At 40.4% G+C, this 17,020-nt stretch overlaps 1 protein-coding gene across 1 annotated transcript in view; it reads right to left on the reverse strand.

Annotated features, from left to right (window-relative positions):
• Ptprt (protein tyrosine phosphatase receptor type T) overlaps window positions 1–17,020 on the reverse strand; it is an 805,504-nt gene that overhangs the window by 237,044 nt on the left and 551,440 nt on the right. Inside the window, exon 12 of the mRNA XM_059258971.1 lies at window positions 2,216–2,489. Coding sequence (XP_059114954.1) covers window positions 2,216–2,489 — 274 coding nt within the window. The remainder of the gene's footprint in view (window positions 1–2,215; window positions 2,490–17,020) is intronic.

Raw genomic sequence — 17,020 nt, forward strand, 5'->3', positions numbered from 1 at the left:
TAGGGCATAGGCACCTCATCCTCATTAGCAGACAGGAAATACAACCCTGTTTCTCCCTATGTGCCAAGAACTGAGAAAGCCACATCTTATCAGAGAGCTGTGCTGAAGCAATGCACAGGGCAGCATAGGATTCAGAGATCTGAAAGAAAGATGGGCCCCCAGATGCTTTGGTCCATGTTTATGTCTTCATGCGCAATACATCAGAGTGCTTTGTGCAGAGTGGGGACCAGATGGACAGGTGGAAGGCAGTCTGGCAGCTTCTCTTTGTAGCTTTATACTCTCAGTGAGTAGTGTTGCTTGAACCAGTAATAAATACAGAACTGAAATATCAAAGTGGAATTTAAATGGGCATGCGGACACTCTAAATGTTAATTAGTTCCTCAGTCCAGGGTTTTTTCTTTTTTTCCCCAGTCAGTGATTGCTACCGACAGACTAAACTGTTCTATGAACATAACACCAGTCTTGCCTGGGGCTCAGTCCTTGTTTGCAGTGAGCTGCCACTTCTGTAGAGACACTACATGATGCAGCATACTTCAGGCTTCCTCATGTATCTAAAATCTCTTGGAGGGCGCATACTAACCATAATATGAACTACAGGGATTTGCACACAATAATAATCATCATATGCTTGATGGATAAATTGTGGAAACCTGAAATATGTCCATGAAAGTACCCTGAACGGGAAAATACTAACTTATAAGAAGTATTAATAGACAAGATGACCCGATGGGTGTGATTTAAGAGTGAGTAAGTGAGTGGTGCTAAAGATTGTATGCAATACAAACAAATACCCTAAAGGTGATTGTATTTGGCTCTATAAACCTCTAAAAAGCATACTTGAAGACCACTGGGGAGAAGCCAGCATCAAAGAAATATTAATAATTATATTACAAAGCTTTCTTAGAGTCACAGTCCCCACCTTGCCACTCTTAAATTAGCCAAGTAAGTTCTTTGTCATAGCAGGCATTCAAAACTCAGCACTGACAAATGTTGGCTGTAATGTGGTAATGGTAACTGAAGTATATTGTGTGCAGGGGTGGGTGGGGAGTGTGAATGGAAAGGTGATGGATGACCTTTACAAGCTTTCCAGCCTTGTGAATGTGTGATGTTGATGGATACAACTACCAGACCAAGGAAACACTTGATACAAAACAGTCACTTTCTTTTTTTTGAATGTGACTCATGGCTGTGATAAGAGGAATAATTCTAAAGGTGAACTGAAACATGTTCCTCCTGCATCCAGACACTGACAGGCATCAGTACTACAGATAAAGGAATCACAACCCAGGCCACATGACTTTCTTAAGTGTAGCACCTTTTTCATACTCTAATACAAGTTTGCAAATGTTTTCCATAGAAGCCATACAAATAAAGGCTTTAGGCCTTGTGACATATACAGTGTCTATTGCAACTCCCCAACTTTACTCTTAAGCATCAAAGCAACCATCAGTAATATGCAAACTAAGATACATAGTGGCACTAAAATAAAACTGAAACCAAAAATTGAACAAAAATAAAGCAATAAAAAAAATTAACCTTATTTCAAAATCTTAAAAGACATGAGAGCTGGACTTGGCTCATGGGCCTCTGCTGTGTTATAAATCCTTCTGTAAACTGTGTGAATATATGTCACTATGAGTTGTTTAATAAACATGCTGACTGGCCAATAGATGAACAGGATAAAGTTAGGCAGGAAAGCCAAACTGAGAAGGATGGACTGAGGAAGGGCAGAGTCAGAGGAGTTGCCAGCCAGATGCAGAGGGAGCAGAAGATGAACTTGCCATGCTACATAAGGTACTACCATGTGGCAGAACATAAATAAGGAATATGGGTTAACTTAAAATGAAAGAGATAGGTGGTGGCACATGCCTTTAATCCCAGCACTTGGGAGGCAGAGCCAGGCGGATCTCTGTGAGTTCAAGGCCAGCCTGGGCTACAGAGTGAGTTCCAGGAAAGGTGCAAAGCTACACAGAGAAACTCTGTATCAAAAAAAAAAAAAGAAAAAAATGAAATAGATAGCTAGTAATAAGCCTGAGCTATCGGCAGAGTATTTATAATTCATATTCAGCCTCTGAGTCAGGTATTTGGGACTTGGTGGTTGGGACAGGAAACATCTGTTTACAGGCCTCAGTTTATTAAACTCTCCTGTAAAGTTGCACAGACTTCACATTTGAGAAGGGTTAAATACAAACCAGGTAAGTAATGACCTACTTACTCCATTTGCTTTGCTGAGTGCCTGGAAGTAGATGCTGTAGCTCTTCAATGGGGAGAGGGGAGGGTTCCAGTAGCCGTTGTATGTCTTGTTGTCTCCCACTGTAAATGGCTGGGTGACAGGCAGGTTGGAGGGCTTCAACTCTGCAGCAAAGTAGTGTTGAGAATCGAGGTTGGAGGCATTCCGGTAGCTCACAGGTACAGAGAAACACTCGATGATGTCAGCTGCTCTTCGGGACTTCTGAAGTCGCTCCTCCTTGACAACCAGTTGGTAAACACTGGAAAAGAAAGACAAGAGGTAGATGAGTCACTCTGAGGAAAGAAAAGCTCACTAGCATTCATTGTGCTTGTATAACTCCCCTATGAGCAGAGACAGATGTGGTGGTATTGTGTTCCCCAAAATATTGTGTACCTTAATAAACTTATCTGGGGTCAGAGAACAGACAGCCACTAGATACAGAGGCTAGAAAATGGTGGCACTCACGCCTTTAATCCTAGCATTCCAGAGACAGAAATCCCTCTGGATCTCTGTGAGTTCAAGGCCGCATTGGAAACAGCCAGGCATGGTGACTCACGCCTTTAATCCCAGAAAGCAGCCTTTAATTCCAGGGAGTGGTGGTAGAAAGCAGAAAGGTTTATAAGGCGTGAGGACCAGAAACTAGAAGCATTTGGCTGGTTAAGCATTTGGCTGGTTAAGCTTTCAGGCTTCTAGCAGCACAGTTTAGCTGAGATTCATTCTGGATGAGGACTCAGAGGCTTCCAGTCTGAGGAAACAGGACCAGCTGAGGAACTGGCAAGGTGAGATAGCTGTGGCTTATTCTGTCTCTCTGATCTACCAGCATTGACCCCAATAACTGGCCTCAGGTTTGATCTTATTAATAAGAACTGTTAAGATTCATGCTACAGACAGATATGATTTTTGTCTGTTAAAAAAAAAAATACCTTACTCCACTTTCAGATTTTCGAACCCACTGCTTTGTAGAAATATACTTCAGTGCCAGTACACATAAGACACACCCAAAATCCATCTCAGCACCAGTCTGTATACACCTGCTGCTCCTTCTAGTGGCTTCCCTTTTTGAAGGATACTACTGCTGTCTGACAGGTGCCCAGATCCTAAATCTGGTTCATTCTCAAGTCTCATCTACTTAGATCTCACTCTTCACCCCAACCAACAAGCTCGGTGGCCAGGCACTCAGCAGTGTTACACTTGCCACAAGCTTCTTTACTTCTTCCCATTGCTGATGCTGAGACCAGGCACATTCCCACCTTCTACCTAGACTCAGTTTTTTTTTTTTTTTGGTTTGTCCTTGATTCATTTAATCATTCTGTCTATCTATGCATTTTGCTTCCAATCATATAATACCATCTCTCTTCAAGCACTTCTATAGCTTCCCTTTTGTCAAAATTACACAATCTAAACTCCTCACACTGGCAGCTGAAGTCTTTTATCCTTGGTTTCCAGCTTTCCTTTCAGGTGATCCTCTCATGATACCCACTAATTCCAATAGATCCAGACACACAGCTATTATATAAGCATCCCATGACTGACCCTCTCCATCACCAGCATGTTCTTCCTCCATTTGAAACACCTGCCAATGCTAACCACCTCTACCTATAAAAGACTTACAATAATACTGATGTCTTTCTTATATTTACTCCATTAAGCCTGTCCATTGTCTGGTTGATTTTGTAAAAGCATAAGACAGGATATGTGCCTTGCTGACTTGATTGTATCCTTGACAAAAGTGTGGCTTAGTTATCTCTGAATCACTCTATCCTCTCCTCTCTCTCTCTCTCTCTCTCTCTCTCTCTCTCTCTCTCTCTCTCTGTGTGTGTGTGTGTGTGTGTGTGGACACATACACACACACACACACACACACACACACACACACACACACACACACACACACACACAGAGTGTCCAGAGCATGCGTGACTCTAAGCAAGTGATCAATGAACATTTGTTGAAATGAATCAAAGTGGATTGAATTAAAGTTGAAAGCAAGCAAGAAGCCAAATCTGGATGGATGCAGAAACTCTAATCAGGGTAAACAGTGTTTCCCAGGAGAGTCTGCCAAGTAATCTCATATCATCCCCTTCAACTAAGACTATAAGGAGGTGCCAGTGTGTGCATAGAGATGACAGACTTTATTGAATATCAACCATATGCCAAGTATATAGATTCTCTTTGTGAAAGTTACTCAAAAGTTTGTGAATTGAATAAAAAGCCCTTATCCTTGGAATGCTGTGTCCTTGCCTTGAGTGAACACCTTTTAGAAGGATTCTATTGCATTCTCTAAGACAACTGTCCAAAGGGTATGAAAAATTTTTTTGTGAATGAATGAGGTGATTGTAGATTGTGTCCATTGTTCAAATATAACATAGCACATGCTTTACAAAAACAGAGTAGCATAGGCTTCAACCCTCTGCTTAGGTTATCCATCTGAGGACACTGGACTACAGGGCATGATTTGGGTAAGATACAAAGCTAGGACTATTTCATTAAATTGAACAAAGGCTGTGAAGGAACTCCTCCCAAGAACATGTAGAATCATTGATGGGGCAGATATTCCTTGATTTTCTCTGAACGTAGGATGCTCATTCATGCAAATAAGAAAGGAATGTATGTGAGTGTATGACACATCTGGATGAACAAGAAGTTTGGGTGGACATGAGCATATCTGTTGTCTTCTGCACACTTCTGAAGGAGAGTTTAATAGCCCAGAGTGCATATGAGTGACAGGAATGAATGTGACCAGGGTTACTGGAAGCACATACTACAGCTGAGCATCACAATGTCCAAATGAGAGGCTGCAGACCCTGAGTGTCTCACTCTAAATGCAAGTCATGTCGAGAGCTTGGGAGATGGCTCAGGGGGTGAGAGCACTTGACCACATGCCTGCTGACTTGAGTTTGAGCTTTGGAATCCATGTAAAGATGGAAGGGGAAAACTGACTCTAGGAAGTTGTTCTCCAACACCCCAATTACATATTATGCACATATAGATTAATGAATTAATCAATACAAAATTAGGTAACTCATAGATAAATGCAGGTGAGTATTTGGGTTCCAAAAGGAGTGTGGATGACATCTGAGCATGCATAGTGGGTCAAGATTTCCACATGACTGTGCATGGATAAGAGCCTTCTATGTCCATAAAGCCAGCTGAAGGCAGTCAATGCATAAAGTATTTTTTAAATTCACTCCCTCCTCATCTCTGGTGTCTTTCTTGAATGAAAAAACCCTTATGTTTATCAGCTAAACTTAAACACTGCTAAACAGCATGAACACCTAAAGACCTGAACCTAGAAAACTTGAACAGGACAAGAGGAGTGAATGCAAGGGATTGTCAAGACCCACATCGCGCTTTATGTAACAACAGCTTTAAATAAAGCTTTGCATCTTTGAAGAGTGCTAATGACAGCTTGACTAATTGAGGGTCCTTTATTCAAGGGGCTCTGATCATTAAGGAAACAGAACGAGGGAGTATACAGTCTCTTAGGCTTCCTCCTGAACACTGAAATAGAATCTAACAGTATTGGGTACTGAATTAGGTAACGTGACTTTTATTCAGCTTTCTTATACTCCTGATTGCTATCCAACAAAATCACTCCTATAGGACTTGAGATGAGCTGTAGGCCCCTGCTTTCTCCTAAGATCTAGGCTGTTCTTCACCTCTTCTCTTCTTAAAAATGTGTACAACATAAAACCTTTGTCTTGGTTTCTCAGCCAACCTTCTTATCCTACATTTGATCCCTTCAGCATTCTTGGTTAATCAGTTGAGACTTCTGGACCTTCCTCTTAGACCTTCCCCCCTCTCTCTCTCATTTATTTTTTATTTTTACATCCTGATGGCAGTTTCCCCTCCCTCCTCTCCTCCCAGTCCTTTCTCCCACTTTCCCTCTTCCCTCCCCCAATCCACTCCTCCTCCTTTGTTTCTCTTCAGAAAAGGACAAGCCTCCAGTGGATATTAGCCAGCCATGGTATATCAAGTTGCAATGAGACTGGGTACCTTCCTCTCCTATTAAGGCTGGACAAGGCAATCTGGTAGGAGGAAAGGGTCCCATACACAAGCAACATAGTCAGAGACAGCCCCTGCTCCCATTGTTAGGAGTCCCTCAAAAGACTAGGTTACACAACTGTAACACAACTGCCTAGGTCAGTCCCATACAGGCTCCCTTGTTGTCAATTTAGTCTCTGTGAGCCCCTATGAGCCCAGGTTAGTTGATTCTGTGGGTTTAGAATCACTTTCTATATCCTTGACTATCCTATGATGGGCTAGATCAAGAAGAACCCAGGGCTGGCTTCCTATACTGCCCATGACTGCCAAGAGAGTATAGCCATGCTGAGCCAAGAAAACAGGTCACAGCTGTTTCATACATTCAGTTGTTCAAGACTGTTGGGAGAAAGCACAGCATCTACACAGGCTTAGTCCCATCATCTCTTATCTGGTTGTTAAGTTTGGTTGAATTGACAAGGAGATCTGTAATAATCAGGTTGAAGGGATGAGGATAAACCTGAGAGGTTCAGTGATCTACGATTGTCAATTCAGCAAAAGCAGCACAGACATCCTTCACAGCTCAGTTCCTTTTTAAAAATGTTCTTTTCCCCCAAACCAACATAATGCCCAAAGGGCCACCCGAGCGGTTTTAAAGTTGGTGGCCTAAACTGCTTAGTTTGTATCCCACCTCATGTGAAATCACAAAGAGCGAGCGAATGAGGGCACTGTGGAGGTTAAGCTGTGTAGTCAACATATGGTACACATATGATTAGAATTAGCGTGCTAAAGCAGATTCAGCAGTTCCCATAGGCCCACCGCATCTGCAGCTTATCCATTCAGACATAAACTGCAAGTGTCACCAGAAAGCCAGACGCCTTTTTGTCAGATGCATCTGTCTGCCAGTGCATCCAGCTCCTCCCAACAACCGGGGGAGAGGGAGAAGCACAGTGACACACTGAGAAGTGGTGGAGGAGAGAGACAGGAGCACGTGTATTGTTTCTGTTTCCTACAGCAACTTCATTCTCACGAAAATGCATCTACCAAAATCATCCTCCTTTCATTTCTCTGGTAGTGATAAATGCATTCCGAAATGAGAATAATCTGTTCCAAAGTTGTATCTCCAACCCCAGAGAAGAAGTAGTTGCAATACTATGCAGGGTTGCTTGTAGTGGGGGATATTTTAATGTGAAAATCCTAGTGTTTTAAGAAAAGAAGAATTTAAAATAGCTCAAGATGCATTTACTCATGCAGTTTCCCAACTATGTTGACTTCTGTCTCTCCCAATTAGAAGATGGGCATGTGTCAGGTTTCCTTTGTATGGCTTGCCCTGGGGTCCCCATGAGGGCTCTGAAGGCCATGCTGTGCCCCAGCTCCTCCTTTACTCTAAAGTACCTGCTCTAATGCCAGCAAGAGTGTGTAACCAGTTTGAATCTCCCTCCCATTGAAGGCAAGGGCATTCCACTCTGGTACCATGTCCCAAGACCTTCCTTGTCCAAAGGATGATTTCCTCAGATACCATTTGATGGAGAACCCACAGAACCCCTCAAGAGACTTTGGGAAACCGGGTCCCTTGGTCACCCTGCTGACTCTTATATCAAAGCAAAGAGTTTCAATAGTGACTCACATCTCTCAGACCTGATTCCTCTGATGAGACAGTCAACTTTCTAATATCAAAAAATCTAGCGCCCCTTTTTTGTGTGTGGGGCAGATGCCTATAGACAGATGCAATACCCATTTGAGATGTTGATTCAGCTAACAGATGGAGAGTAGGCTTCAGTTCTCAGGTGAACATTGCCCAAATCTAGGCAGGTGCACATTTTGGTCTCTGTTTTCCCAGAAAAAAAAATGTGTTGGCTTATATTCTTCCAGGGATGGACTCCAAGTCAAATGATATGTTAAAGAAATGGTTCCAAGAGAAAATGATAAGAGAGGGAAACAGGAGAGAAAAGTGGGTGAGCCAATGAGGGGCGTGCTATCAGGTGAAATCCTGAAATCTCAAGCCAAGGGGTTTGAACCTTCAGCTGCAATCTGTTTTCAGCTCTGGGCTTTCTCAGGACTTCCCAAACCATTTATGTGGGTCAGACAATGAGTCCCTAGGTACGTAATAACTGCCCTCCAAAGCAGGTCACACCTAAGAATCATTACATCAATGCACATAGCACCTGAGAGACTGGCACCGCACAGGAAAGAGGACATGATGGATCTACGGGGGACAACATTGTGCCCTACAGGGTGCTTTTAAATATTGTCCACATGGTGTAAGTGAAACAGTGATCCAATGCTGAGAGAACAGGCTGGACCTGGACAGGGGTGGTATTGTAATTTATTCTTCTCCTCTCCTCTTCTCTTCTCTTCCCTTCCCTTTCCTTCCCTTTCCCTCCCTTCCCTTCCCTTCCCTTCCCTTCCCTTCCCTTCCCTTCCCTTCCCTTCCCTTCCCTTCCCTTCCCCTCCCCTCCCCTCCCCTCCCCTCCCCTCCCCTCCCCTCCCCTCCCCTCCCCTCTCCTCTCCTCTCCTCTCCCCTTCCTCCTCTCTCCTCCATTTTTTCCCATTCCTCTCCTCTCCTCTTTCTCCCTGTCCCTTTTCCTCCTTTCTTCCTCCTTCCTTCCTTCCTTCCTTCCTTCCTTCCTTCCTTCCTTCCTTCCTCCCTTTTTTTCTTTTTTTGAGGCAGGGTTTTCTGTAGTTCAAGGAGCCTTAAACTCAGTACATAGCTAAGGATGTCTTTAAACTCTTGATCCTCTTATATGTACCTCCCAAGTGCTGGGATCATAGGTGTGCACCACTGAGGTTACTAAGTTTAAAGAGAGATACTTGTATTCCTCCTTTCATGTGTCTTTCTGAATGTGTCTTGCATGTGTACATGTTCATGTATGTGCATTTGCACATGTATTTGCATGTATATAGAGGTCAGAATTTGACATCAAATGTCCTCCTCAATATCTCTCTACTTTATTTTTTGAGACAAAGTCCTGTATAAACTTGCTAGCTAACTATCCCCCGAAATCTGCCTTGAATCTGGACTCGAGTACAAAGTCATCTCTGAGACAGAGTATGGAGACAGTGAAACTGTCTCACATCTTCTCCCTCTTTTATAATGGTTTCTATAAATGGTAAGATGGCTATAGGAATAGTACGACTAATTTCTTTCTACACTGGTCTGGTCATACTGGAATAAATAACTTCTTTTTCCAAATCCAGTTTTATGTATTTTTTAATATAAGGAAACTAAGGAAGAAGGCCCATACACCTGAAGATCTGGTAACATTGGGACTTAGGGGAAATAAGAGTTCTAGTTATGGCCGGGCGGTGGTGGCGCATGCCTTTAATCCCAGCACTCGGGAGGCAGAGGCAGGCGGATCTCTGTGAGTTCGAGGCCAGCCTGGTCTCCAAAGTGAGTTCCAGGAAAGGTGCAAAGCTACACAGAGAAACCCTGTCTTGGAAAAAAACAAAACAAAACAGAGTTCTAGTTAGACAAGTCTAACTTTTGTTTCCGGTCCTGTGCAGCAGAGTTACATGTAACCATAAAGAATCAGTGTGTTTTTCCACCACCTCAAGAGAGGGCAAGGAAAGGTCACCTCAGATTCTTAAGGTGCTGCTTCAGCTCAGTAGCTCTTACCCATGGCTTCACATTATAATCGCCTACAGGCTTAAAAAGATCATTCCTTGCCCCGACCCCAGGTGAACTGAACCAGAATCTGTAGGGATGGGATCTCAGCATCAATATTAAGCTCTCCAAGTTCTTCTAGTATATAGCTATGAAGCTAAACCCTGAGTGATTCCGGCATTTGCCTTTTTATACCCAGTAGGAGAATCCCCTTCTAGCATTCTCACTCATGTAAAATTACCAATGTGGAACATTCCAAGTTTAGTGAAACATTGATTCACAACTACAAGTCTTTGTCCACCACACCTTGAGTCATTGTCCTGCTTTATTTCCTCCATAACTTTTATCAGAACTGAAATCTCTCATCTGATGATTTCTCTACAGGCTTGCTTCACACAACTACATAGACTGCAAACCTACTATGGTTGAGAGCTTGCTGTCTCCGTCACCCCCTTTTGAGACCCTAATACCATAAAACTTGTTAACTAAGTATTTGTAAAAGAAATGACTTTTTAGGTTTGGCAGCTCATACCTACAATGTAAGTACTTGAGAGGTTGAGACGGGGTCAGTTCAAGGCAAGGATAGCTATGTGGCAGGTTTGAGGCCAGCCTAGGCTGTATAAGACTTTTTCTTAAAAAAAAAAAAATAAATTTACAAAACAAAATTTAACTGTAGAAAGCAATTTTAAAATCAATCATTTTTTCCTTCCCTTCCTTCACCTTCTGTTCACTCTCTCCTTTCTTTGAGAGAATCACACTATGTACCCCAGAGTGGCCTGCAACTCATAATCCTTACGGAGAAGCTCCCTGAGACCTGAGATTACTGGAAATTGCCACCGCATTTTACTTCTCACATAGGTTTCGATATCTTATTCTCATCTTCCCACAATGTTCCCCTGACCCTTCTGCACACTGAGAATTACTCATCCAATCAAGAAAGTAACAAACCAAATGTCCCTCTGAGGAACTTGTTTTAACTGATGAATGAGTTTCTCCTTCCTTTGTACCCATAGGTCTCTGTCAAAATTCTTTTCCTAGTCTCAGTGCCTTGTGTTGAAAATATGGCTTCATCTGCAGAAAACAGTTATTGAGCACATACTAAGTTCCATATGTATGTATTCTGGCTGTTACCTTATTTGACTTTCACAGAAACTCTGTCAGGTAGATATTATCATTTCCATTTGACAAAATCAGGAAACTGAGTCATAAAATGCTCAATGTCCCTTGCAGAGATAGTGCTGTTTGGGTGCTTGAGCTGAGATTTGAAAATAGTCTGTTTCCAAAAGCCGCATTCTTAATCATAGCATTTAGTAACAATAAAATTGTTTGCCTTACCATGGCAAACACTTTGGCTTTTAAAATAATTATTTTCGTTAAGAAAAACACAATAACATTTTATACATTTTGGAAAGTGAAAAAAAGATAAAATGGGTTTTCCTTAGCCAATTACTAAAATACAATTATTTAGGAAAATGTTGGTGAATCTTTTAGCTTCTCCTTTTTCCTGCATGAACAACCTCTGACTTACACTGAAAATCAACAGTAGAAAGTCTTTTAGAGACATTCATCTTGCAGCCAGCTTCATTAGATTGCACATATACTAATTTCTCTTATTCATGGTTTTGCTTTTAATGATCTCAGTTACCCATGATCAAATGTAGTTTGAAAATACTACTCTAGAAATAAATAATACATACATTTTAACTGTGCAGCATCCTAATCAGCATAATTAAAATTTGCACCATCCCTATTCATCCCATCTAAGACGTGAATGTTTCCTTTATCGAGTATATCCACTCTATGCATGGTACCCACCCACTACTAGGCAATAGATAGCCACTTCAATGATCAGATCAACTGTCACAGCACATGTGTTCAAACAGCCCTAATTTTGCTTAGCACTAGACACTTGAATGCATCAAAGAGAAGCAGGTATGGGAACAGGTATGTTGGCAGGAGTAGGAGACCAGCTGCTCATATGGCAACCATATTTAGGAATATTTAAACAGTAGTTCAAATTTATACAAGTCTATGAAAAAATAGGAGAAGAATGAATGAATCCTCGTTACTCTGACATTTGATACTGTGACAGATCTTGAGAGAAACAATTTAAGAACACATGATTAATTCATTGGGTTATGGTTTTGGAAATGTCAGGGCACCATAGCTGAGAGGGCATTGTGGAACAGAGCAGCTCACATCGCAGTGACCAGGAAGCAGAGAGAGAGAAAGAGAGAGAGAGAGAGAGAGAGAGAGAGAGAGAGAGAGAGAGAGAATGCTTGTTGCAAGTGGCTTTCTCCCTTTCTCTCTTTTATTCTATCTAGACCCTTAGCCTATAGCATAATGTCCTTACATTCCAGGAAGGTATGTCTCCCCCAATTAATCCTCCCTGGAAACATCACCATTTGACGAACTCAGAGGCATGCTTTCTTAGTCTAATAGCTACTTCTCAATCCAATCAAGATGACAATCAAAAGTAACTCTCATAGCAATACAACTCCTATGACTTGGTCCTAATATCAAACTCAAAGAAATATTACAATAAGAGACAATGGCAGCATTATTGCTGCTGATGAATATATAGCCAAATTTTACTAAACAGAGCCCACCCACTACTATATAAAGAGGATTTTATATTGTAGCATAATGAAGTTTATTTCACAATGCCAGTTGGTTTAATATTGGAACTTTAATGAATGCAGTATAGCACATTAACAGAATAAAGGTCAGAAATCTCATAATCATCTCAACAGTTGCAGAAAAGTGATAAAATATAATACATATTTATGATAAAAATATCACAGAAAGGAAAAAGGGATATAAAGGAATTTTTCAATTTAGTAAATGCCATCCACAAAACATGTAAAGTTAGCATCACACTCAAGGGCAAAAGATTGAATGCTTTTCTTCTAAAATAAGGATGTCTGACCAACATTAGGGTGGAGAGTTTAGTTACTAGAATAGGTCAAATTTAACTAGTAATTATGTTAATTAATTTGTAGCACCAAGTATAGAAAGCAAGAAGGAAAATATTTGAAGATGATATGATTTTGTATGAAGAGAATTAAAAGGTTTTATATACATATATATATACCAACTAGAACTAATAAAGCACTTCAACAAATTAAAATATTCAACTGATATATATATATCTCAATTTCATCACTGGAGGAAAGCATTCTGAAAATGAAGTTAAGCAAACATTTCTACTCATAACATAAAAAATTAACAAAAAATATACAAAATACTTAGATACTAAAAGGTTAAAAAAATTAAAGGATATATAGGTAAATGGGGAGAGATTCCATATTCATGTAATAGTCAATATGGTTAAGATTACAATTCTCTCCAAACGTATCTGTATATTTAATGCAATCACCACCAGAATTTCACTGTTCAGATATGGAATGACCCCCAAAGGCTCATGTGTTGAAGGATTGGTCCCCAGTGAAGTTCAGGGTTAAGACTTTGGGAAGAATAGTAGATCAGGGGGACTCTGCCATCATTAGTGGACTGATCTACTGGTAGATTAATAATCTGATGGCATTATTTGGAGATGGTGGGAACTTGAGACCTAGTGAAGGAAATAGAACACTGAGGGTGTGCCCTGAAAGGGAACATCTTGTCCCCAGTCGTTTCTTGCTCTCTCTTCCTTCTGGCCCTTTGGCCTAACACATGTCCCTTGCCATCTGCCATCAGCTTCACCAGAGGCTCAGAAGCAATGGTGTCAAGTGACCATGGACTAAAACTACGAACAATACTAAAATTTTCCTCTTTTGAGCTGTTTATCTCAAGTATTTTGTCACAGAAATACAAAACTGAGTAACAAGAGAATCATCAGAGACTTTGTAAATCTAATAAGTAGACCAAATATATATATGGAAATGCAATGGTCATAATAGACAAAACAACTTAAAAAAACTCAGAATAATATTGCAGAGCTTACAGTTCCTGATTTTATAAATTATGAAAATCAATACCATTAGATGCTGGCAGAAGGATAGACATATAGATCAATGAAAGAGAATTGAAAGTTCTAAAATAAATTCCATATTTAGGATCCATTGATTCCTGACAAAGACAATTCAACAATAAGACAGTCTTTTCAGCAAATGAGGCTAGGTCAATCAAATATCCACTTGCAAAAAATCTAAATTTACACTGCCCAAAAGAACGAACAGAAAATGGATTATAAACCTAAATGGATGAGCTAATACAATAAAACTTGCAGGATAAAAGGGAAAATCTTCATGACCTTGGACTTGGGGAAGAATATATAAATGTAACACCAAGACAATGATCTATTGCTGGGGGAAAAAAGATTAACTATTATGATTAGATTACTTTAAAATTGGAATTAAAAACACTATTATACCAGTTAAACACAAGTCATATTCTTAGAGAAAATATTTCTATCTCACATGAATGATAAGACATATGTACACTAATATAGTGATCCATTACCACTCTATAAGAAGGCAAACAACCCCACTGAAAAATGCAAAGAAACTTGGAATCTAAATGACTAATAAGCTAATGAAAAGATGATCAGTATCATTAATCATTAAGGAATTATAAGTCAAGATAATGATGTTAAGCTACTCTATCCTACCACTAGAATACTATTGGTCAAAGGACAGACCACTGTTAGCTAGGGTGGAAAGGCTAGGGATGTTATACATGGCATAGCCATTTGGGGAACAAAAGTCTGGAAGTCCTTTAAAAGTCAACATTAAACTACTAGTCATCTAGACAGTCTGTTCCTAGACATCTATCCATGAGAAATGAAGACATGTAAGAACACAAAAAAGCATGGAACTGTTCGCAGTGACATGACAATATAAAAGAATCCACACCCATCAGCTAGCAAGTGGATTAACAGCATGTGTGGTACATATAGCCACATATGTAGTGTTATTTGTAGTAGCAACAACAACAGAATCCCCTTGATGTATTCTACATAGAAGGAGTTCAGAAGCACTACACTGAATAGGAGAAGCCTGCTGCAAAGGATGCATATTGTATGATTCCATTCACAGAGAATGCCAAGAAAAGACAAATTTATAGGAACAGGAATTAGATCAGGATTGGGACTGAGGGTGGGAACAAAAATCAAGTGCATATTGATCACAAGACAAGGGGAACATTCTAAGATGCTTTTGGGGTGCTGTTTCTCCATTCATTAGGAAGTCATTGAATTGTACACTTAGAATTTCATGGAACATAAATTAGATCACCATGAGGCTGTTAAATGAGAAAAATGGAATGAGTAATCTCAGATGTTCTTTTTCCCTTCCAAACTCTATGCTTTAGACTTCAACTATGCACAAATTTTAATGCAAAAAATGCCGTGATAAATGATTTGTGTTACTGAACAAGATGGGCTAAGAAACAAGTTGAGTTCTTTAATCCCCAACAGAATCTACCTTTGCAATTTCATTCCCCACATTAAAGGTCACTTGGAACTACAGAGCTAAAATTTACAGTATGTCTTAGTTAGCCAACCTTTATTTCAAGACTCTGGAAACTTTGGGCTTTATCCTCTATTTGCTTAGTCAAAACAGCACTGAGAACTCACTAGGGAATTGAGGAGAGTGTCTCTCCATGGAGGGGGGACATCTCCTCTTGGATTCTGACTAGCTCTGTGAACAATTGCCCCATCTGCCTGCCTTTTTGTACATATATTTATCAGATATTTATTGATTATAGTATATCAGCTACCAATTGGAGAGCATCCTGGCTTCTTGGTACTGGGGACTCAGAATCAAGATGGGTTAAACAAATACTAAAACTGTTTTCATTATGGTGATTAAAGGCAGAAAGACAAAATCTGCCAGGGAAGAGTTCTGATAAGAGGGAGCCTACTGTGTTCTGCCAAGACTAAATGAGATAACAGGCCTAGAAAATGCTTTTCTAGAAAGCCCTTCATGTAGGTTGACTGGAGCCATTCCCCATAGGTGAGTGTGCGATTACCATGCCACTTTATTAAACATGTGGTTGGTATTATATTTGAACCATTCACCTGTGATTGAATTGCACTGATAGAATTAATGAAAGTGAATTTTGTATATTATTTTAGAGAAAGAAAATTATTCTCTAAAAAAACTTAGAGGAACTATGACAATTTCACCCAAGAGGTCAGGTAAGTTTTCTGCTTTTTGGAAGAGGCCAGACATTCTTTTCTCATCTCCCTTATGTAGAAAATGCATGTTCAGTCTTTACTGAACACTGTACTTAGGTCAGTTTAAATCAAATATAGAAGGCTCAGTCATTGCCCTCACGTATTTTCTCTCAAGTATAGTTTCTTTTTTCTTTTACAATACCTTATCCACTCCATAAGCATCCTTGTGGCTTTCCATCAGTGTATCCCAAATCCCATCACCTTCCCCCATCTCTACAGCTGCATCTCTGAACTAACCCCAGTATCTCTGGATTAGATTATTGCTGCCACTTCTACTCACCTCCCTACTTCCATTTGTGTCCCTGACAATTTACTCTCAAGACAGTGTCTATCGGGATTCCTCAGAAACATGACAAGGGTCATGACTGCCACTGACTGCCACTGCTCTTTGCCTTCCACCTTAATTAGGGTGAAAGGGAACATTTCTGCAGTATCTACAAGGCCACTGCTAAGAACTCTCTCTTTACTTTTGTGGTTCTTCAATTGCACTGGTCTGTGCTGTTTCTTGATCCATAAACATGCTCTTTTGGCAAGGCCTTTGTACCCTCTCTTCCTTTGGAAATATGCAACCTTGCTCCTTCCTTTCAGTGGGCAAAACTTTGCTTTACTGTTGTCACACATTAACTCCAAATTACAAGTCCCTAGAATCCCCTGCTTAACTTCACTATCTATCATCTTCCAACATGATCCAGCATATCTAGGAAGTTAAGGTCCTTTAAGAAAGCACTATACAGGTCTGCAGAGATGGCTTAGTGGTTAAGAGCATTTCGTGTTTTCCCAGAAATCCCAATTTGGTTCCCAGCACTCATGTGGCAGGAGCTCAGACCCATCTGTAACTCAAGGTTAAGGTGATCCAATGATGCCCTCTTCTGTTCTACAAGTATCAGGCAGTATCTACAGTACACACAAGTATCTACAAGTATCTACAGCACACACAGGGTACACATGCACATAAAATAAAATAAATAATAATCTGAAGACTGGGATGAAAGGACTATCGGTACCCTGGGTCTGTACCAAGAGG

Source organism: Peromyscus eremicus, chromosome 4, assembly GCF_949786415.1.
Source record: "Peromyscus eremicus chromosome 4, PerEre_H2_v1, whole genome shotgun sequence".
NCBI classification, from domain to species: domain Eukaryota; kingdom Metazoa; phylum Chordata; class Mammalia; order Rodentia; family Cricetidae; genus Peromyscus; species Peromyscus eremicus.